We start from the raw sequence: 24,134 nt of genomic DNA on the forward strand, positions 1-24,134 counted from the left end.
GACTGGCGATTCAATTCTTACATGATAGTATACATGTTAGAATGCCATTCTCCCAAATCATCCCACCCTCTCCCTCTCCCTCTGAGTCCAAAAGTCCATTATACATATCTGTGTCTTTTTTCCTGTCTTGCATACAGGGTCGTCATTGCCATCTTTCTAAATTCCATATATATGTGTTAGTATACTGTATTGGTGTTTTTCTTTCTGGCTTACTTCACTCCGTATAATCGGCTCCAGTTTCATCCATCTCATCAGAACTGATTCAAATGAATTCTTTTTAACGTCTGAGTAATACTCCATTGTGTATATGTACCACAGCTTTCTTATCCATTCATCTGCTGATGGACATCTAGGTTGTTTCCATGTCCTGGCTATTATAAACAGTGCTGCGATGAACATTGGGGTACATGTGTCTCTTTCAATTCTGGTTTCCTCGGTGTGTATGCCCAGCAGTGGGATTGTTGGGTCATATGGCAGTTCTATTTGCAATTTTTTAAGGAATCTCCACACTGTTCTCCATAGTGGCTGTACTAGTTTGCATTCCCACCAACAGTGTAGGAGGGTTCCCTTTTCTCCACACCCTCTCCAGCATTTATTGCTTGCAGCTTTTTGGATCACAGCCATTCTGACTGGTGTGAAGTGATACCTCATTGTGGTTTTGATTTGCATTTCTCTAATAATGAGTGATGTTGAGCATCTTTTCATGTGTTTGTTAGCCATCCGTATGTCTTCTTTGGAGAAATGTCTATTTAGTTCTTTGGCCCATTTTTTGATTGGGTCGTTTATTTTTCTGGAATTGAGCTGCATAAGTTGCTTGTATATTTTTGAGATTAGTTGTTTGTCAGTTGCTTCTTTTGCTATTATTTTCTCTCATTCAGAAGGCTGTCTTTTCACCTTGTTTATATTTTCCTTTGTTGTGCAGAAGCTTTGAAGTTTAATTAGATCCCATTTGTTTATTTTTGCTTTTATTTCCAGAATTCTGGGAGGTGGATCATAGAGGATCCTGCTGTGATTTATGTCTGAGTGTGTTTTGCCTATGTTCTCCTCTAGGAGTTTTATAGTTTCTGGTCTTACATTTAGATCTTTAATCCATTTTGAGTTTATTTTTGTGTGCGGTGTTAGAAAGTGATCTAGTTTCATTCTTTTACAAGTGGTTGACCAGTTTTCCCAGCACCACTTGTTAAAGAGATTGTCTTTACTCCATTGTATATTCTTGCCTCCTTTGTCAAAGATAAGGTGTCCATATGTGTGTGGATTTATCTCTGGGCTTTCTATTTTGTTCCATTGATCTATATGTCTGTCTTTGTGCCAGTACCATATTGTCTTGATGACTGTGGCTTTGTAGTAGAGCCTGAAGTCAGGCAAGTTGATTCCTCCAGTTCCATTCTTCTTTCTCAAGATTGCTTTGGCAATTCGAGGTTTTTTGTATTTCCATACAAATCTTGAACTTATTTGTTCTAGTTCTGTGAAAAATATGGCTGGTAGCTTGATAGGGATTGCATTGAATTTGTAAATTGCTTTGGGTAGTATACTTATTTTCACTATATTGATTCTTCCGATCCATGAACATGGTATATTTCTCCATCTATTAGTGTCCTCTTTGATTTCTTTCATCAGTGTTTTATAGTTTTCTATATATAGGTCTTTAGTTTCTTTGGGTAGATATATTCCTAAGTATTTTATTCTTTTCGTTGCAATGGTGAATGAAATTGTTTCCTTAATTTCTTTTTCTACTTTCTCATTAGTGTATAGGAATGCAAGGGATTTCTGTGTGTTGATTTTATATCCTGCAACTTTACTATATTCATTGATGAGCTCTAGTAATTTTCTGGTGGAGTCTTTAGGGTTTTCCATGTAGAGGATCATGTCATCTACAAACAGTGAGAGTTTTACTTCTTCTTTTCCAATTTGGATTCCTTTTATTTCTTTTTCTGCTCTGATTGCTGTGGCCAGAACTTCCAGAACTATGTTGAATAGTAGCAGTGAAAGTGGACACCCTTGTCTTGTTCCTGACCTTAGGGGAAATGCTTTCAATTTTTCACCATTGAGGATAATGTTTGCTGTGGGTTTGTCATATATAGCTTTTATTATGTTGAGGTATGTTCCTTCTATTCCTGCTTTCTGGAGAGTTTTTATCATAAATGGATGTTGAATTTTGTCAAAGGCCTTCTCTGCATCTATTGAGATAATCATATGGTTTTTATTTTTCAATTTGTTAATGTGGTGAATTACATTGATTGATTTGCGGATATTGAAGAATCCTTGCATCCCTGGGATAAAGCCCACTTGGTCATGGTGTATGATCTTTTTAATGTGTTGTTGGATTCTGACTGCTAGAATTTTGTTGAGGATATTTGCATCTATGTTCATCAGTGATATTGGCCTGTAGTTTTCCTTTTTTGTGACATCTTTGTCAGGTTTTGGTATTAGAGTGATGGTGGCCTCATAGAATGAGTTTGGAAGTTTACCTTCCTCTGCAATTTTCTGGAAGAGTTTGAGTAGGATAGGTGTTAGCTCTTCTCTAAATTTTTGGTAGAATTCAGCTGTGAAGCCGTCTGGACCTGGGCTTTTGTTTGCTGGAAGATTTCTGATTACAGTTTCAGTTTCCATGCTTGTGATGGGTCTGTTAAGATTTTCTATTTCTTCCTGGTTCAGTTTTGGAAAATTGTACTTTTCTAAAGAATTTGTCCATTTCTTCCACGTTGTCCATTTTATTGGCATACCACTGCTGATAGTCTCTTATGATCCTTTGTATTTCTGTGTTGTCTGTTGTGATCTCTCCATTTTCATTTCTAATTTTATTGATTTGATTTTTCTCTCTTTGCTTCTTGATGAGTCTGGCTAATGGTTTGTCAATTTTATTTATCCTTTCAAAGAACCAGCTTTTGGCTTTGTTGATTTTTGCTATGTCTCTTTTGTTTCTTTGGCATTTATTTCTGCCCTAATTTTTAAGATTTCTTTCCTTCTACTAACTCTGGGGTTCTCCAATTCTTCCTTTTCTAGTTGCTTTAGTTGTAGAGTTAGGTTATTTATTTGACTTTTTTCTTGTTTCTTGAGGTATGCCTGCATTGCTATGAACTTTCCTCTTAGCACTGCTTTTATAGTGTCCCACAGGTTTTGGGTTGTTGTGTTTTCATTTTCATTAGTTTCTATGCATATTTTGATTTCTTTTTTGATTTCTTCTGTGATTTGTTGGTTATTCAGAAGTGTGTTGTTCAACCTCCATATGTTGGAATTTTTAATAGTTTTTCCCCTGTAATTGAGATCTAATCTTAATGCATTATGGTCAGAAAAAATGCTTGGAATGATTTCGATTGCTCTTTTTTTAAATATAATTTTTTTTTTTAATTGGAGGTTAATTACTTTACAATATTGTATTGGTTTTGCCATACCTGATGTTGCTTTTAACTGTTAGCAATTAATATACTTGAACTGAATTTGTAAGAGAAAAATTTATGTGTATATGTACGTATAAATATTTCCACACACACATGTGTGTGTATGAAAACATTGCCTTTAAGAAAGTAATGAAGAGATGGGATTAGCTTTTTCTTAACTTTTTGTTTTGTATTGGAGTATAGCCAATTAACGGGGCTTCCCTAGTGGCTCATGTGGTAAAGAATCTGCCTGCAGTATGGGAGACCCAGGTTCAATCCCTGCTTTGGGAAGATCTCCTGGAGACGGGAATGGCAACCCATTCCAGTATTCTTGCCTAGAGAATTCCATGGACAGAGAAGCCTGGAGAGCTACAGTTCATGAGGTCTCAAAGAGTTGGACACAGCTGAGCAACTAACACTCACACATAGTCAATTAACAGTGTTTCAAGTGGACAGCAAAGGGCCTGATGAGATTAGTTGAATGTAAAGATGGCTGATATATGCCTTAATAAATGTTCTAAAGTTTGAGAGGTAGTATATTGTGTGTAAAACATGTTTTAATTTTAGCAGAGTCCTAAACTACATGTGTGCATGCTAAGTTGTTTCAGTTGTGTCTGACTCTGTGACCCTATGGACTATAGCCTGCCAGGCTCCTCTGTCCATGGGATTCTCCATGCAAGAATACTCGAGTGTGTTGCCATGCCCTCCTCCAGGGTATCTTTCCGATCCAGGGATTGAACCTGCCACTCCTGCATTGCAGGCAGATTCATTGCAGGTAGCACACTGAGCTACCAGGGAAGCCCATCCTGAACTACACCTAGGGTTATAACTAGGGAAATTCCAGTTAGACCATAGGAAAGAGTATATTTTTATTAGGTATTTAAAATCTGTAGAGTCTGGAAAGCTTACAAAGGGATTGAGTACAGTAAAGTTATGTTTTAATGGTTATATAACTATATAAAGATAAGTACATTTTGTATTCTGTTTGCCATGTTTTAAAAAAGTTATTATTTGTTCATGAGTGTGAAGAAAGAATTCTGAGTAATCCTACTCTTGTCAAATTTAATCTGAACCTTTGACTTGTTTAGTTTCCCAAATTTGTAAATGTCATAATAGCATATAATTTGTCCCGTAAGAGTCATATTTGATAACTAGTTGCAGATGGTGACTGCAGCCATGAAATTAAAAGACACTTACTCCTTGGAAGAAAAGTTATGACCAACCTAGACAGCATATTCAAAAGCGGAGACATTACTTTGCCAACAAAGGTCCATCTCGTCAAGGCTATGGTTTTTCCAGTAGTCATGTATGGATGTGAGAGTTGGACGGTGAAGAAGGCCGAGCGCCGAAGAATTGATGCATTTGATCTGTGGTGTTGGAGAAAACTCTTGAGAGTCCCTAGGACTGCAAGGAGATCCAACCAGTCCATTCTAAAGGAGATCATTCCGGGGTGTTCATTGGAAGCACTGATGCTAAAGCTGAAACTCCAGCATTTTGGTCACCTCATGTGAAGAGTTAACTCATTGGAAAAGACTCTGATGCTGGGAGGGATTGGGGGCAGGAGGAGAAGGGGACGACAGAGGATGAGATGGCTGGATGGCATCACTGACTCGATGGACGTGAGTCTGAGTAAACTCCAGGAGTTGGTGATGGACAGGGAGGCCTGGCGTGCTGCGATTCATGGGGTCGCAAAGAGTCGGACACAACTGAGCGACTGAACTGAACTGAAGGAAACAATGTTGAAATATGGTTGGTGAGCAGTCACCTTGACTTATTAACTAGCAAATTAAACCCCTTAAACATCTGCCAGAAAGTGTCTCTGATTCAGATTCTTCATGACACACATACAAACACCCCATGGATTTGAGGGGTTACTCTTGAGTAGCTAAATCTGTCTGGATTTAATTTGCAAATGTGAAAGATTATGTCTGTTTTTCTACCTATCCATCTTCTATTTTCTCATGACTTGTTAATTTTCAGAAAATAAATATAATTTTGTTCATTGTTAAGCCATTAGACACTTTAAGATAAGCTTTAAAATAGTAACATAATGCCTTGTATGGCCAGGAAGCACTTTTAACAGGCTCAGGGTCTTTGGTTAGCTTGATACTGTTTTTTTAAACTTATTTATTTTATTTATATTTATTTATATGTTTATTTATTTATACTATTTAGAGTCAAAGGTACTTACAAAGATAGAGAGGTACTGTGACCTGTTTCTCCTAATGGTTACATCTTGTAGTTGTTGTTCAATCACTCAGTCATGTCCAACTCTTTGCTACCCCATGGACTGCAGCATGCCAGGCTTCTCTATCCTTCACTGTCTCCCAGAGTTTGCTCAGATTCATGTCCTCTGAGTCAGTGATGCCATCCAACCATCTCATCTTCTGTTGCCCCCTTCTCCTTTTGCCTTCAGTCTTTCCCAGCATCAGGGTCTTTTCCAATGAGTTGGCTGTTCTCTACTGTTGAGCTCATCTGTTCAGTTTTTCTTTTTTTGTTACTGTATTTTTCCGTTCTGAGATTTCCATTTTTTTCTTCTGTTTGCATTGTGGTATAATAATCCTAATTCTCCACCTGATTTCTTCTGATACTAATCTAGTACAGGGGAGTGGGTTTTTCTTACAACCACTTGGTGGGAATGGATATCCTAGTTCCCTACATGGTTTTCACTGACATTGCTGGATTGGTGAGAGGACTTTGTTAACTCAAAATTATCTGACACTATTTTGGCTATGCCTTGTTGCAATTAGGTGAGGATGGAAGCCTGGGCTTCCCACTCAGCCTTTAGTGATAAGGGTGAAGGTTCACCACATTTTGTCTGTACTGTTTGACTGGAGTCGAATGATTATTGTTGTAAAGTTTTTTCTCTTGCTAGTCTGGCCCTTTTTTGGTCCTTTTGCTAGAGAGCAGGCTTTTTGTGGAGATTTTGATAGCACCCACTGGTGTTTCCAGATCGCTCAGGTCTTTAGCACTCAGTCTGGGATATACAGGGCAAAAAGAAAGCCTGTGGAAGTCACTGCTATATTATGTGTTAGGTCTCAAGCCCCTGTGCTTCCTTCTCACTTTTAAGAAGCTTCTTGTTTGTTTTATATATAGTATCCAGGCGTTTTCGCTGTATTTATGGTGGGAAATAGGACTTCCCAGGTGGTACAGTGGTGAAGAATCTGCCTGCCAATGCAGGAGACAAAGAGACATAGGTTTGTTCCCTGGGTTGGGAAGATCTCCTGGAGTAGGAAATGGCAACCCACGCTAGTATTCTTGCCTAAAGAATCCCATGAACAGAGGAGCCTGGCAGGCTACATTCCATAGGGATTGCAAAGTTAGACATGACTGAGGGACTGAGTGTGCACACATGTGCGCGTGCGTGTGCACACATACACGGTGAGGAATAGGGAACAACATGTCTATTTTATGTTTCCAGAATTAGAAGTCCAAAGATTACACTTTTTCAAGAATTTTATCTGTCTTTTAGTGAACATATAGATTGCTTATGTTGTGTGTATGTCTAGAAGTGGGATTGCTAGGTAATATGTATGTGCATATTCAGCTTTAGCTTATACTATCAAAACATTTTTCCCAAATGGTTGTACCAGTTTACACTCCGGCTAATAGAGTATGTGTTTCATTTTGTTATCTGTCCTAATCATTGCTTGATGTCAGTTTTTATTAACCCGTTGTCATAGATATATAGTAGTAAGACTTCATAGTCTTTTAAAAAGTATTTATTTATTTGGCTGCATCAGATCTTAGTTGTGGCATACAATATCTTTCTTGTGTCATGCAGGATCTTTCATTGCATAGCACAAACTCAGTAGTTCTAGCTTGCGGGCTTAGTTGCTCTGTGGCATGTGGGATCTCAGTTACCAGATGAGGGATCGAACTCACGTACCCGGCATTGCAAGGTGGATTCTTAGCTGCTGGACCACTAGGGAAGTCCCAAGGCTTCATAATGTTGATCTGTATTTTCCTGATAACTAATTCCAAGTAGTTTATAGAGTTAAATGTTGAAACTAAAGCATAAAGGTGTTAACTGACAATAGCACAGAGTATTTTCCTGATTTTGTTGTAAGAATTTTTTTGTAAATAGCACACAAAGTGCTGACCATAAAAGGAAAAATTGATAGATTGAGCATGATTAAAATTAAGAACTTCTATTCATCGAAGGCATTTTGTGATAAAATGAAAAGGCAAACCATAAGCTGGGAGAAGCTATTTTCAACAAAATGATTCAAAAAGGACTCTTACCAAGAATATGTAAAGAATTCTTGAAAATCAGGATACTAAACCAGACAACCTCATTGTTAGATGAGCAAAAAGCCTGGAAAAGACTTTACAAAAGATAATATCCAAATGACCAATACACATAGAAAAATGTGATCATTTTTATTAATCATCAGAGAAATACAAGTTAAACACATTTTTGTCAAAGACGCAAAAAAATGTTTCAGTGAAGGGAGGATAAGCTTTTCAATGAATGGTGTTGAAACAGTGGGGTATTCATAAGCTGAAAACAAACCTTGAATTAAGCCTAACCCCCATTCAAAAATCAAGTCAAAATGGATCCTAAATCTAAGTGTAAAAATGATATGTAAGAGAACATAGAAGAAAGTCTTCAGGAACTAAGATTAAGCAGAGATGTCTTAGCTGTGACACCAAAAGCATATAAGCCATTAAATAAAAAATCAATAATTGAACAACCAAAATTAAAAACTTGTCTGTGAGAGACTATGTGAAGAAGAGGAAAAGACAAGCCACCAACTTTGAAACTGCATATCTAACAAAGAAGTCATATGTAGAGTATATGAAGAATTATCTAAATGTAACGGTAAGAAAAGTTGTTTTTTTTCAGTTAGAAAATTAGTCAAGGACTTAAACTTATGCTTCACTGAAGAGAATCTATGTCTGGCAAAAGAAAAGAAAAAAACACAGGAAAAGATGTTCAGCATGATTAGCTAACAGGGAAATGTAAATTAAAACCACAAGATATCATTTCATATCTATCAAAGTAACTAAAAATAAAAAAATAGTAATACTGCCAAATGCTGATGAGTTTGCAGAGAAGAAACTGGATTTCTCCTGCAGTGCTGATGAGAAAATGAAATGGCACAGCCACTCTTCCTGAAAAATAGGTATATTTTTTTTAAACTAAACCATCAAACATTTGCTTAATTATAAAATCTTGCAATCACAGTCTTGGAAATTTATGCCAGAGAAGTGAAAACTTTCTATGTGAAAATTTTCACATAGAAACCTATACACATCTTTATTTTTGATAACCAAAAACTGGAAACAACCCAAATGTCCTTTAACATGTGACTGGATAAACAAATTGTGATATGTCCATATAATTAAATACTGCTCAGGAGTAAAAAGAAATGAACGGTTCGTAATGATCCAGAGAACAACTTGGATGGATCTTGAGGGTATTATGCTGAGTGAAAAATGCCAATCTCAAAAAGTTACATATTATGTGATTCCATTCATATGGTATTCTTGATGTGAGAAAATTATAGTGATAAAGAGCCCATTAGTGGTTGCCAGGGATTAGAGTTAAGGGGATAGTGTAAATACTAAGGGATAACATATGGGAGGTTTTTTGTGGTGATGGAATGGTTCTGATTCCTGCTTGGTTATATGATTCTGCATATGTGATAAAATTTCATGGAGTTCTACACCAAGCAATAAAAATACATATAAAAACCAGTGAAATCCAAACAAACTCTGTGATTGAGTTCATAGTTTTGTACCAGTACCCATGGCAGTTTCCTGTTTTTGACAACATATTGTAGCTATGTAAGTTGTTGCCATTTGGAAAAGCTGGATGAACCAGTACACAGGAACTCTTTGTACCACTTTTGCAAATTCTTATGAACCGTAACTATTTTTTAAAGGTTATACTTTATTAAAAGACAATACCATGAGTTATCTAAGATCTGAAACATTGGAATTCTCATACTCTGCTGGCGGGAATGTAAATTGGAATGACCACTTTGGAGAACTATTTGTTCAGCTTTAATAGTGCCATGTATATACTGTGCGATCCTGCAGTTCTACTCTTAGGTATATATACCTAAAAGAAATGCTTGCAGATTTTTAACCAAAAACATACAAAAATGGTTTATAGCAACACCATCCAAATATGGTTCATATTTTAATTGTGTCTTATTGTGTACCTTAATACTAAGAAAATCTAAAAATATCCTTCCAGACTGAATAATATTAAAGGTTAAATAGTTGTAAAATAATTCTTGATACTGGTTCAGTCACTTGAATCTCTGTTTCTTTATTTTTCTTTTGAGGACAAAATTACATGTTTGCTTCCCACTTGTATGCCTTTGAAAAACAAAATATGTCACTGACTACATCTTTATCGTGTAAATAAGTACCTCTATTATTGCAAACTAGACTATATTACAATTGTTTATATGTCTTTTAAAATTTTTTTGTAGTTAGTGGTCTCCTTTAGTGCAGTTACCAGATTTTGTTTTTTCATCTTTTGTATTCCCAGAGTAGTTCAGCACTTGGAATTGATAACAGTTTGATAAACATGCTTATTAAACCCATTCAACTGTTCATTAGTGGATAGATTACCAAAGAGTTTTGAAGTTCTCTCCTCTGTTTTCTCTTATGTGTGTGTTTTTTTAACCCGCATAGTCCATACTGTCCTATATGCTTGATCCTTTAGCTGGTGTGGAATAGATCTAAGTAACTGAAGTAATTTTGGAGCAGCATTTGCCCATAAACTTTAAGTATATCTACTAATTAAAGAAAGCACAGTTCATCCTCTGTAATGAGTATGTTTTACAGATAAGTATAAAGAAGAAAATAATGATCATCATCTTAGTGACCAGAGGTAACCACTGTTAACGTTGTTTGTATGTAGCTATGTATATGTTTTGTTTTCTAATACAATTGCAATTATACTTAATGAAATTCTGTATCCTGCTTTTTCCCCCCACATAAGGTAATATTGTAGGTTTGTTTTTTTTTTCTCTTTCTTTCTTTTGCGCCACACCACATGGCATGCAGGAATTTTAGTTCCCCAGCCAGGGATCCAACCCATGCCCCCTGCAGTGGAAGCATGGAGTCTTAACCACAGGACAAGTCCCTATATTGTAGATTTTTATGGTAATGTACCATGTTGAATAGCCAGACTGTAAGTTAGTCTTCTGTGTCACACAGGTTTTTTCCCCCAAACTAATGCCCTTGTAAATAACACTGTGATGAACATATATTCTTACATTTCTGGTAATTTCTATAGTTTATATTCCTAGACATGTGATAGCTCCAAGATGATATAAAACATGACTAGTACTGTAATTCATCTTGTACCAGAATTTTTCTTTATTATGAGCTTGTTCTTATTAGTTAAATTTTGAGCTTCTTTGCATTCTGGTTTATAATACTATACCTATAATAGGTATGGAATTTTAGTTACTAATTTTCTGTCATGAAGTTGTAGAAGGTAAGGCTTGGTGTATAATGGCATTTTATGGAGATTGTTTTGAGTTCATTATATTCCAGAGTTTTTCTCAACTGTCAACAGTAAACAAATTGTATAGTCATCTAGTGAAATATTATGCAGCTAACAGGGCTGATGTTTACTAAGAAATTTTAGAAAATGCTCATAATATAAACTGTATATACAGATACTATATTATCTTGGCTGAATAAGACAAAAATGTATATACTTGGGAAAAGAAACCTATATATGAAGTGTACTATGCTTTGAATGGAGGTTATTTCTATAGAGTAGAACTGAATAATTTTTTTTCTTTAAACTTGTTTATATATTTTTAAAAATGTTATCTATGATCTTTTAAAATTAGATTTCTGTTTATATCAAATTAATATAATTACATATATAAAAATTAGTCTGTTCACCAACCTCTTCCTACTCATGACCTCCACACTCTGCAGATAACAGTTTCAAATCTTAGCAGTTCTTCTGGTTAACATCAGTAAAGCCATAAAATCTTATTTCATGTACTCTTTTATTCTATTTACATATATCATTTCTACAATTTAAGGTGGCAGTTTACTCACATGCATATACATACTTTTCCATATTCATTTTTTTAATACCCTTTTCCTTGCTATTTGCCTAAATCAGTTTGGAGTGTTTGCTTAGTTGTGACTATGTAAATATTCACAGTTAAGCCATTTAAAATACTATGATTACATTTCCTTTTTTTCTGCGCCTGCTCATTTTTGTTGAAGTTATGGGGGTTTTTTTTTGTTTTTACCATTTGCTTAGTTTTCTTTGACTATTGCTAATTCATTCCCAAATTCCCTACAGAAATATAAATTCTTTTATTTCAGTATAGCAGGTAATCTATCAATTTTGTTTACTTTTTTCTTGAATACATTCTTCCTGGAGCCCTCTGTCTTGTTGATCCTATTTTTGTTACCTTGTTGTTGTTCAGTAGTCATGTCTGACTACTTATGACTCCATGGACGGCAGCATGCCAGGCTTCCCTGTCCTTCACTATTTCCCAGAGTTTGCGCAAACTCATGTCCATTGAGTCAGTGTTGCCATCCAACCAACTCATCCTTTGTTGCCTCCTTTTCCTCCTGCCCTCAGTCTTTTCCAGCATCAGGGGCTCTTCCTGTCATGTGGCCAAAGTATTTGAGCTTCACCTTTAGCATCAGTCCTTCTAATGAATATTCACGGTTGAATTCCTTTAGAATTTACTGGTTTGATCTCCTTCCTGTCAAGGGGACTCTCAAGTGTCTTCTCCAGTACCATAATTCAAAAGCATCAATTCTTTGGCACTCAGCCTTCTTTGTGGTCCAACTCTCACATCTGTACCCTTTCCTGGTGGCTCAGATGGTAAAGAGTCTGCCTGCAATAGAGGAGGCCTGGGTTCAGTCCCCAGGTCAAGAAGATGCCAGTGAGAAGGGCATGACAACCCACTCGAGTATCCTCACCTGGAGAATCCCATGGACAGAGGAGCCTGGTGGGCTACAGTCCATGGGGTTGCAAAGAGTCGGACACGACTGAGCAATTAACACAACAGCAACTCACATCCATACATGACTACTGGAAAAATCATAGCTTTGATTATACAGAAATTTGTCAGCAAAGTGATGTCTCTGCTTTTTAATGTGTGGTCTAGGTTTGTCATAGCTTTTCTTCCAAGGAACAAGTGTCTTTTAATTTCATGGCTGCAGTGACTGTCTTCTGTGATTCTTGAGCCCAAGGAAAATCTGTCACTGTTTCCACCTTTTCCCCATCTACTTGCCCAGAAGTACTAGGACCAGATGCCATGTTCTGTGTTTTAAATGTTAAGTTTCAAGCCAGCTTTTTCACTGTCTTTCACCCTCATCAAGAGGCTCTTTAATTCCTCTTTGACTTCTGCCATTAGAGTGGTGTTATTTGCATACCTGAGGTTATTGATATTTCTCCTGGAAATGTTGATTCCAGGTTGTAATTAATCTAGCCCAGCAAGTCATGTGATGTACTCTGCGTATAAGTTAAATGATCAAGGTGACACTACACAGCCTTGACGTGCTCCTTTCTCAGTTTGGAACCAATTCATTGTTCTATGTCCAGTTCTAACTGTTGCTTCTTGACCTGCATGTAGGTTTCTCAGGCAGGTAGGGTGGTCTAGTATTCCTACCTCTTTAGAATTTTCCACAGTTTGTTGTGATCTACACAACCAAAGGCTTTAGCGCAGTCAGTGAACCAGAAGTAGATGTTTTTCTGGAATTCTCTTGCTTTTACTGTGATTCAGCCATTGTTGGCAATTTGATCTCTGGTTACTCTGCCGTTTCTAAATCCATCTTGAACATCTGGAATTTCTTGGTTTAGGCACTGCTGATGTCTAGCTTGAAGGATTTTGAGTATTACCTTGCTACCATGTGAAATGAGCACACTTGTACAGTAGTTTGAACATTCTTTGGCATTGCCTTTCTTTCGGATTGGAATACAAACTTATTTTTTCAGTCTTGTGGCCATTGCTGAGTTTTCCAAATTCACTGACATGTTGAGCACAGCACCTGTTACCCTATACCTTGCACCTATCTAACTTCTGTTTACATATGTTACATTATATTGCAATTGCAGGGATTCTCTGGTGACTCAATGGTAAAGAATCTGTCTGCCAATGCAGGAGATGGGGGTTCGATCCCTGGTCTGAGACGATCTCCTGGGGAAAGAAATAGCAACCCACTCCAGTTTTTTAGCGTAGAAAATTCCATCAAGAGAGGAGCATGGTGGGCTGAAGTCAGTGGGGTTGCATAGAGTCAGACAGGACAGCTACTTAACAACAACTGAACAACAATTGTAATTATATATCAGCCACCCCTCCTACACTCAGCTCCTTGAGCAGTGTCCTTCATTTTGAATACTTAATGCTCATAACACTCAGTTCACTTCACTTCAGTTGTTCAGTCATGTCCGACTCTTTGCGACCCCATGAATTGCAGCACGCCAGGCCTCCCTGTCCATCACCAACTCCTGGAGTTCACTCAAACTCACGTCCATCGAGTCGGTGATGCCATCCAGCCATCTCATCCTCTGTCGACCCCTTCTCCTCCTGCCCCCAATCCCTCCCAGCATCAGAGGCTTTTCCAATGAATCAACTCTTCGCATGAGGTGGCCAAAATACTGTAGTTTCAGCTTTAGCATCATTCCTTCCAAAGAACACCCAGGGAAGATCTCCTTCAGAATGGACTGGTTGGATCTCCTTGCAGTCCTAGGGACTCTCAAGAGTCTTCTCCAACACTACAGTTCAAAAGTATCAATTCTTTGGTGCTCAGCTTTCTTCACAGTCCAACTCTCACATCCATACATGACCACTGGAAAAACCATAGCCTTAACAAGATGGACCTTTGTTGGCAAAGTAATGTCTCTGCTTTTCAATATGTTATTTAGGTTGGTCATAACTTTCCTTCCAAGGAGTAAGCGTCTTTTAATTTCATGGCTGCAGTCACCATCTGCAGTGATTCTGGAGCCCACAGAAATAAAGTCTGAAACTGTTTCCACTGTTTCGCCATCTATTTCCTATGAAGTGATGGGACCAGATGCCATGATCTTCATTTTCTGAATGTTGAGCTTTAAGCCAACTTTTTCACTCTCCTCTTTCACTTTCATCAAGAGGCTTTTTAGCTCTTCTTCACTTTCTGCCATAAGGGTGGTGTCATCTGCATATCTGAAGCTACTGCTATTTCTCCCGGCAATCTTGATTCCAGCTTGTGCTTCTTCCAGCCAAAGGTTTCTCATGATGTACTCTGCATATAAGTTAAATAAGCAGGGTGACAATATACAGCCTTTACATACTCCTTTTCCTGTTTGGAACCAGTCTGTTGTTCCATGTCCAGTTTTAACTGTTGCTTCCTGACCTGCATATAGGTTTCTCAAGAGGCAGGTCAGGTGGTCTGGTATTACCACCTCTTTCAGAATTTTCCAGTTTATTGTGATCCACACAGTCAAAGGCTTTGGCATAGTCAATAAAGCAGAAATAGATGTTTTTCTGGAACTCTCTTGCTTTTTCTATGATCCAGTGGATGTTGGCAATTTGATCTCTGATTCCTCTGCCTTTTCCAAAGCCAGCTTGAACATCTGGAATTTCTCAGTTCACGTATTGCTGAAGCCTGGCTTCGAGAATTTTGAGCATTACTTTACTAGCATTTGAGATGAGTGCAATTGTGCAGTAGTATGAGCATTCTTTGGCATTGCCTTTCTTTGTGATTGGAATGAAAACTGACCTTTTCCAGTCCTGTGGCCACTGCTGAGTTTTCCAAACTTCCTGGCATATTGAGCAGCACTTTCACAGCATCATCTTTCAGGATTTGATAGCTCAACTGGAATTCCATCACCTCCTCTAGCTTTGTTCGTAGTGATGCTTTCTAAGGCCCACTTGAGTTCACACTCCAGGATGTCTGGCTGTAGGTGAGTGATCACACCATCGTGATTATCTGGGTTGTGAAGCTCTTTTGTATATAGTTCTTCTGTGTATTCTTGCCACCTCTTCTTAATATCTTCTGCTTCTGTTAGGTCCATACCATTTCTGTCCTTTATCGAGCCCATCTTTGCATGAAATGTTCCCTTGGTATCTCTCATTTTCTTGAAGAGATCTCTAGTCTTTCCCATTCTGTTGTTTTCCTTTATTTCTTTGCATTGATCACTGAGGAAGGCTTTCTTATCTCTCCTTGCTGTTCTTTGGAACTCTGCATTCAGATGCTTATATCTTTCCTTTTCTGCTTTGCTTTTTGCTTCTCTTCTTTTCACAGCTATTTGTAAGGCTTCCCCAGACAGCCATTTTGCTTTTTCTGCATTTCTTTTCATGGAGATGGTCTTGATCCCTGTCTCCTGTACAATGTCACGAACCTCCATCCATAGTTCATCAGGCACTCTGTCAGATCTAGTCCCTTAAGTCTATTTCTCACTTCCACTGTATAATCTTAAGGGATTTGATTTAGGTCATACTTGAATGGTCTAGTGGTTTTCCCTACTTTATTCAGTTTAAGTCTAAATTTGGCAATGAGCAGTTCATGATCTGAGCCACCATCAGTGCTGGTCTTGTTTCTGTTGACTCTGTAGAGCTTCTCCATCTTTGGCTTAAAAGAATTTATTGCCAAATTCAGACTTAAAGAAAGTAGGGAAAACCGCTAGACCATTCAGGTATGACCTAAATCAAATCCCTTATGATTATACAGTGGAAGTGAGAAATAGATTGAAGGGCCTAGATCTGATAGATAGAGTGCCTGAGGAACTATGGAATGAAGTTCGTGACATTGTGCAGGAGACAGGGATCAAGACCATCCTCATGGAAAAGAAATGCAAAAAAGCAAAATGGCTGTCTGGGGAGGCCTTACAAATAGCTGTGAAGAGAAGAGAGGCGAAAAGCAAAGGAGAAAAGGAAAGATATAGGCATCACAATGCAGAGTTCCAAAGAATAACAAGAAGAGATAAGAAAGCCTTCTTCAGCGATCAATGCAAAGAAATAGATGAAAAGAACAGAGTGGGAAAGACTAGAGATCTCTTCAAGAAAATTAGAGATACCAAGGGAACATTTCATGCAAAGATGGGCTCGATAAGGGACAGAAATTGTATGGATCTAACAGAAGCAGATGATATTAAGAAGAGGTGGCAAGAATACACGGAAGAACTGTACAAAAAAGATCTTCATGACCCAGATAGTCATGATGATGTGATCACTAATCTAGAACAAGACATCTTGGAATGTGAAGTCAAGTGGGCCTTAGAAAGCATCACTACGAACAAAGCCTAGTGGAGGTGATGGAATTCCATTTGAGCTGTTTCAAATCCTGAAAGATGATGCTGTGAAAGTGCTATACTCAATATGCCAGCAAATTTGGAAAACCCAGCAGTGCCCACAGGACTGGAAAAGGTCAGTTTTCATTCCAATCCCAAAGAAAGGCAATGCCAAAGAATGCTCAAACTACCGCACAATTGCACTCATCTCACATGCTAGTAAAGTAATGCTCAAAATTCTCGAAGCCAGGCTTCAGCAATACGTGAACCGTGAACTCCCTGACGTTCAAGCTGGTTTTAGAAAAGGTAGAGGAACCAGAGATCAAATTGCCAACATCCACTGGATCATGAAAAAAGCAAGAGAGTTCCAAAAAAACATCTATTTCTGCTTTAGTGACTATGCCAAAGCCTTTGACTGTGTGGATCACAATAAACTGTGGAAAATTCTGAAAGAGGTGGGAATACCAGACCACCTAACTTGCCTCTTGAGAAATCTGTATTCAGGTCAGGAAGCAACAGTTAGAACTGCACATGGAACAACAGACTGATTCCAAACAGAAAAAGGAGTACGTCAAGGCTGTATATTGTCACCCTGCTTATTTAACTTATATGCAGAGTGCATCATGAGAATCGCTGGACTGGAAGAAACACAAGCTGGAATCAAGATTGTTGGGAGAAATATCAATAACCTCAGATATGCAGATGACACCACCCTTATGACAGAAATTGAAGAGGAGCTAAAAATCCTCTTGATAAAAGTGAAAGAGGAGAGGGAAAATGTTGGCCTAAAGCTCAACATTCAGAAAACGAAGATCATGGCATCCACTTATGACCAACCTAGATAGCATATTCAAAAGCAGAGACATTACTTTGCCAACAAAGGTCCGTCTAGTCAATGCTATAGTTTTTCCAGTGGTCATGTATGGATGTGAGAGTTGGATGTTGAAGAAGGCTGAGCGCTGAAGAATTGATGCTTTTGAACTGTGGTGTTGGAGAAGACTCTTGAGAGTCCCTTGGACTGCAAGGAGATCCAACCAGTCCATTCTGAAGGAGATGAACCCTGGAATTTCTTTGGAGGGAATGATGCTAAAGCTGAAAGTACAGTACTTTGGCCACCTCATGCGAAGCGTTGACTCATTGGAAAAACCTCTGATGCTGGGAGGGATTGGGGGCAGGAGGAGAAGGGGACGACCGAGGATGAAATGGCTGGATAGCATCACGGACTCAGTGGACGTGAATCTGGGTGAACTCCGGGAGATGGTGATCGACAGCGAGGCCTGGCGTGCTGCGATTCATAGGGTCGCAAAGAGTCGGACACGACTGAGCAAGTGAACTGAACTGATCTGAGCTGCAGTCAGCTCCCGGTCTTGTTTTTGTTGACCGTATAGAGCTTCTCCATCTTTGGCTGCAAAGAATATAATTGATCTGATTTCGGTATTGACCGTCTGGTGATGTCCATGTGTAGAGTCTTCTCTTGTTTTGTTGAAAGAGGGTGTTTGCTGTGACCAGTGCATTCTCTTGGCAAAACTCTTATTAGCCTTTGCCCTGCTTCATTCCGTATATCAAGGCCAAATTTGCCTGTTACTCCAGGTGTTTCTTGACTTCCTACTTTTGCATTCCAGTCCCCTATAATGAAAAGGACATCTTTTTGGGGTGTTAGTTCTTAAAGGTCTTGTAGATCTTCATAGAACCGTTCAGCTTCATCTTCAGCATTTCTGGTTGGGGCATAGACTTGGATTACTGTGATATTGAATGGCTTGCCTTGGAAACAAACAGAGATCATTCTTTCATTTTTGAGATTGCATCCAAGTACTGCATTTTGGACTCTTGTTGACCATGATGGCTACTCCATTTCTTCTAAGGGATTCCTGCCTACAGGAGTAGATATAATGGTCATCTGAGTTAAATTCTCCCATTCCAGTCCATTTTAGTTCACTGATTCCTAGAATGTCGACGTTCACTCTTGCCATCCCGTTTGACCACTTCCAGTTTGCCTGGATTCATGGACCTAACATTCCAGATTCCTATGCAATATCGCCCTTACCAACATCAGACCTTGCTTCTGTCACCCATCACGTCCACAACTGGGTATTGTTTTTGCTTTGGCTCCATCCCTTCATTCTTTCTGGAGTTATTTCTCCACTGATCTCCAGTAGCATATTGGGTACCTACCGACCTGTGGAGTTCCTCTTTCATGCTATCATTTTGCCTTTTGATACTGTTCATGGGGTTTTCAAGGCAAGAATACTGAAGTGGTTTGCCATTCCCTTCTCCCGTGGACCACATTCTGTCAGACCTCTCCACCATGACCCACCCATCTTGGGTGCCTCCACAGGGGATGGCTTAGTTTTATTGAGTTAGACAAGGCTGTGGTCCTAGTGTGATTAGAATGACTAGTTTTCTGTGATTATGGTTTCAATGTGTCTGCCCTCTGATGCCCTCTTGCAATACCTACCATCTTACTTGTGTTTCTCTTACCTTGGACATGGGCCATCTCTTCACAGCTGCTCTAGCACTGAACACATTTTTTGAATTATACATACATTTTCTACATTTACTGAGATATCTATAAATAAATATCTTGAATACACTGTAAACATGTGATTTCCATATTTATCTTTATTCCTATATCAGACTATCTCATGTTACAGCACTACAATTCTTTTGGGGCATATAAATCGTAACTCCAACTCCTTAGACTTGTCTTTTTCTTCAGTAAGCAAGTAATGAATTCTCTGAACTCATGATTGTTCAAAAAACTGCCTTAGAATTAAAAAGTCATATCATAAATAAAATATCTGTTAATCACTCATCTCTAAACATTTTTTTATGTGTTTTCATTTTCAGAGGGCGATTATTTATCATTTCTACCAAAGCAGGATCTCTTGGAATTAATCTGGTAGCTGCTAATCGAGTGATTATATTTGATGCTTCTTGGAATCCATCTTATGACATCCAGAGTATATTCAGAGTTTATCGCTTTGGACAAACTAAACCTGTCTATGTATATAGGTTCTTAGCTCAGGTGGGCTTGTAATTTATATTCTCTTTTTCATATTGGAAGATTGGGTGAAACTGACAATATTTTTGAAATTCAGACTCTACATGCATTGTAGAGAGGCAAACAAAGTTGAAAATATCATTCCTGTTCTTAAAGCAATATAAGTTAATTTTTACCTCTCATGATTTTCTATTTTGTAGTTTGTCCAGGTCTCTAATTTCTCAGATTTAGATGAATTTGCATGGGTATACAGATATAGCAATTTCATGCTAGTTTAAGAAAGTTAAACATTTATAATTCTTTTACTTACTATGCATAGAAAAGCCGGTAACTAAATCTAATTTGCTTATAGATGTGAATGTCAAATGATCATTGTTTTCAGTGGCACCAGATGATCTCTTAGTTTGAAGAGTGTGGTTAAATAAGAAGAAACAATGTATTATAATAACAAAGAATCATTACAAAGAATATTTAATATTTCTAGTCAAGAATATTAATTTCTTTTAAATATAAACTCAGGTATTAAGAAACAGAAACTGAAATTTAAGGAAAGGAAATGAAATCAAAGAAGTGGATGTAGTTCAGTGTTATACAGGTTTATAGAATCAAGTTGCCCTTTTAACTGTTACATCTTCTTTGGGAACAGATGCTACCTTCTCTACCATCCTCCAAATCTGGGCTTCTCAACCAGAGACTGGGTTTTATTGGTAGATCTTTGGTCATATATAAGAGTACATAATATAGTTGGTAAACTACCCTGTAAACTCTTTCCTGTTATTTAAGAGCTACTTTACATTCTACTTCAGAATGTTATATAGAATATATAATAGATATGGCATTGTAGTTATTAATTTTTTGTCCTGAAGTTATAGAAAGTATGACTTTACATAAAGTCAGTTTATAGTGATTGTTGAGAGCATGTTATATTCCACTGAAAAAGAATTAAACTTCCCTTTTGGATTCGTACATCAATAACCCCCTATAGTTTGATTTCATGTACTCTTATTCTGTTTACCTTGGTATCTGACTGCTCTCGTTCTTTCACCAAGTATGGAAATATATAAATCAATACATGAATGCATATTGGTCAGAAATTTTAGGATGATTACCAGTAATATAGTTTTATTTCTCATCAACATAAACTACTCTGAATAGTAAATAAAATCTCATGAATTAAGCAACATTGCTCATAAAATTTGCTTCATGGCAGTATATTGCTATCAAGTTTTGCTATTTCATATAAATCAATAACTATATTTTTTCTTGATTAAGTTTCATGTTTACAAAATTTGTGTATTGTTCATTCTTTTTTACGAAGGGAACCATGGAAGATAAGATTTATGATCGGCAAGTAACTAAGCAGTCACTGTCTTTTCGAGTTGTTGATCAACAGCAAGTTGAACGTCATTTTACCATGAATGAGCTGACTGAACTTTATACCTTTGAGCCAGACTTGTTAGATGACCCTAATTCAGAAAAGAAGAAGAAAAGGGATACTCCCATGCTGCCAAAGGTAAACATCTTAGAATATTAGCTTAAAAAAAAGCTTAATATAGATCAAGGAAATTTTATTACTACTATGAAAGTTATTCATCTGACTAAGGCTATGTTTCAGAATTTTTCAAAGAGAACAAAATTGTATTTAAATGAGAGATCAGTTCTCCACATAGTACCACAAAAGATAGTGTAATCTGAAATACATATTTTATGCCAAATAAAAAATTCAGCCCTGCAGAAAAGGATTTCTGAGTAGAAACCTTAAAGACATAGTATGGTTCTCTTTTAATAATCTTCAGTAGAGGGCATACATAATTTTAATAATTATATATGAGATTTAATTGTCTCTTCCTTAACATTTTTTGTTGTCATATAGCAATTAAGAATCAGCAAATACGTGTCTCTTACTTGATATTTTTCACTGTCATAACAAAAGACTTTCATACTTGGAAAAGAGACCTCTCTCATTTTATAGATGGAGAAACTTAGTGTCAGAGGCATTCAGTGACTTGCCTAGTTTTCAGCTAATAAGTGACAAAGCCAGGAACAGTATCTACATGTCTTTTCTGGTCCACTGTTCTTAGATAAGAGCCTGTTACACACAAGAGAAAACCATATGTTTTATATGTATTTAAACCTGGCTCAGATGGTATAGCATCCGCCTACAGTGAGGGAGATCTGGGTTCGATCCCTGAGTCAGGAAGATACCCTGGAGAAGGAAATGGCAACCCACTCCAGTACTGTTGCCTGGAAAATCCTGTGGCTGGAGGAGCCTGATAGACTACAGTCCATGGGGTCTCAAAGAGTCAGACATGACTGAGCAACTTCACTCACACTCACTCACTCACTCAAACCTATTCTGATTATCTAAAATGTCATTTTAGGGGGGATTATTAGGGGAGGGTCTTTTCCTATTGTCTTGGTTTCAAATTTAAGCATGTAAAGTTCTATATAGTTGTTAAGAGAATTGGGAAAGCAGCTAACAGGTTATACTGTCTCTTTACCAAAGTCACTTCAATCATTTGTAAAAAAAAAAAAAGCAAATACTCAACAGTATCTTAGTTCTTCATATGACTTGACCAGTTTCATTTAAAAAGGTAATAGGAATAAATATTTTGAATGTTAATATAAATCAGTGATTTCTTCAGTTAGTTCTCAGTGTATATATGTCAGTTAAAATAACATGAATATTAAACTTTTAGGAAAATTTTAGTGACCTTTGTCTATATTAACAAATGTTCTGTTTTTTGTCTTTTTTTTTTTTTGAATGGCCAAGTTGTACAGCATGTGGGACCTTAGTTCCCCAACCAGGGATCGAATCCATGCTCCCTGCAGTGGGAGCATGGAGTCTTAACCACTGGACTGCCAGGGTAGTCCCAATATTTTGTTTTTCTAATCAGTGAGCTGTTTTTCCACTTAAAGTTCACTGATGGAGCATTTAGGAAAGAGTTTTTATGACAGTCTCTATCAAATCTCTTTGATAATAGCTTAGGGCCTCATGGGCTTCCCTGGTGACTCAGGTGGTAACAAGTCCGCCTGCAGTTCAGGAGACCCAGGTTCAGTCCCTGGGTCAGATAGGTCCCCTGGAGAAGGAAATGGCAACCCACTCAAGTATTCTTGCCTGGAGAATTCCATGGACAGAGGAACCTGGTGGGCTACAGTCCATGGGTTGCAAAGAGTGGGACACTACTGAGCGACTTTGACTTGACTTCACTTTGCTTAGGACCACATGAAGGTTAAATCTATCATTTTTTTAATACTTTAAAGAGTCATTTCAATTTCCATGTTATAGTATATTAAATTGATAGCGGTTTGGCTTCCTTTGTTAATTATATAACAGAATGTGAGTAGGGATCTTGAATAGTCTTTGGAAAATTTTCTGTGTACAAACAGGTTTGTATATCTTTAAAAACACACAAACTCAAATGAACTCATACCATACACACTCTTTTGCAACTTGCTCTTTTCACCTAGATGTTTCTTGCAGATCTTTCCATATTGGTACATACACCTTTACTTTAAAAAAAATTGCATAGTGTGTACTTGCCTTGTTTTATTTAACTTATATCCCTTTTCTATCAGGTACGTAATTTTGTGTGACAAAGAGTATTCTTTTAAGGACTTGCACATATTTATGTTTATAATTTTAAAGATAGTGAAGTTTCCCTTTTCAGTTGACTTCATGTTTAATTAGCATTTTTCCTAAAATTACACTTAAACTTTAATTTTTTTGAGAAATAGCCCATGATTAGCAGTATTTCTCATAGGAAGCCACCATTCCAATTTGTAAAGGGATAGTTGCTTTGAAATTATTTGTTATGTGGTAAATTTCTGATTGTAGGAAATCTGTTTAATTTGATAAACATTTACTGATGACGTTGAATTACATGGGGAGAGTGTATTTAAAGGACAAGACAAGAAAGAAATGCTATTTAATTGTTATAGGATGTCTGGAAAGAAACCATCTGTTTTATAACTTGGCACGCTGAGTTGTGAAAGGTGTCATGTTTTTTCATCTACATTTTACTTACTGTGTTTTGTTTTTAGTGGTATGACCCTTTGCCCAAGAAAAAAAAGTAATGCTACTTTAATGCAAAGTGCTTCAACTCTCCCACAGCTCTTCCCAAGGGAGAATAATAGTTAACTTACTGGGTTTCATACTCTACTAAATAATTTTGTTCAGATTATTTTTCTTAGTCTAGCAGCAACTAAAAAGTTGATAGTGCTGTTTTCATTTCTCTAGATGAGGAAATTAAGGCTTGGAGAGAATTATGTAACTTATCCAAGTTTACTCACCTAATTAGTACTAAAGCTGGTCTTCAAGTCTGCCCAACTCAAAAACATATCCTTTAATCATTACACTTTATTGCCCCCAAATCAAGATTAAAAAGTTAATTCTAAGTACAAGAAACAAGGAAGAGGACCTGGGATTCCCAGAATTGAATGATACTTAGAATGCTTTATTTTATTTTAAATAAAGCTGGATTTTAAAATATAGAATGCTTTCACAGTCAGTACCATTATGTCATGCAACTAT

The 24,134-nt window shown here is 37.3% G+C and overlaps 1 protein-coding gene across 1 annotated transcript in view; it reads left to right on the forward strand.

Annotated features, from left to right (window-relative positions):
• ATRX (ATRX chromatin remodeler) overlaps window positions 1-24,134 on the forward strand; it is a 280,266-nt gene that overhangs the window by 226,396 nt on the left and 29,736 nt on the right. The window contains exons 30-31 of the mRNA XM_052663022.1: window positions 19,447-19,624; window positions 20,919-21,113. Of these exons, the coding sequence (XP_052518982.1) occupies window positions 19,447-19,624; window positions 20,919-21,113 (373 nt within the window). The remainder of the gene's footprint in view (window positions 1-19,446; window positions 19,625-20,918; window positions 21,114-24,134) is intronic.

The sequence above is a fragment of the Budorcas taxicolor genome, chromosome X (assembly GCF_023091745.1).
Source record: "Budorcas taxicolor isolate Tak-1 chromosome X, Takin1.1, whole genome shotgun sequence".
Lineage (NCBI taxonomy): Eukaryota > Metazoa > Chordata > Mammalia > Artiodactyla > Bovidae > Budorcas > Budorcas taxicolor.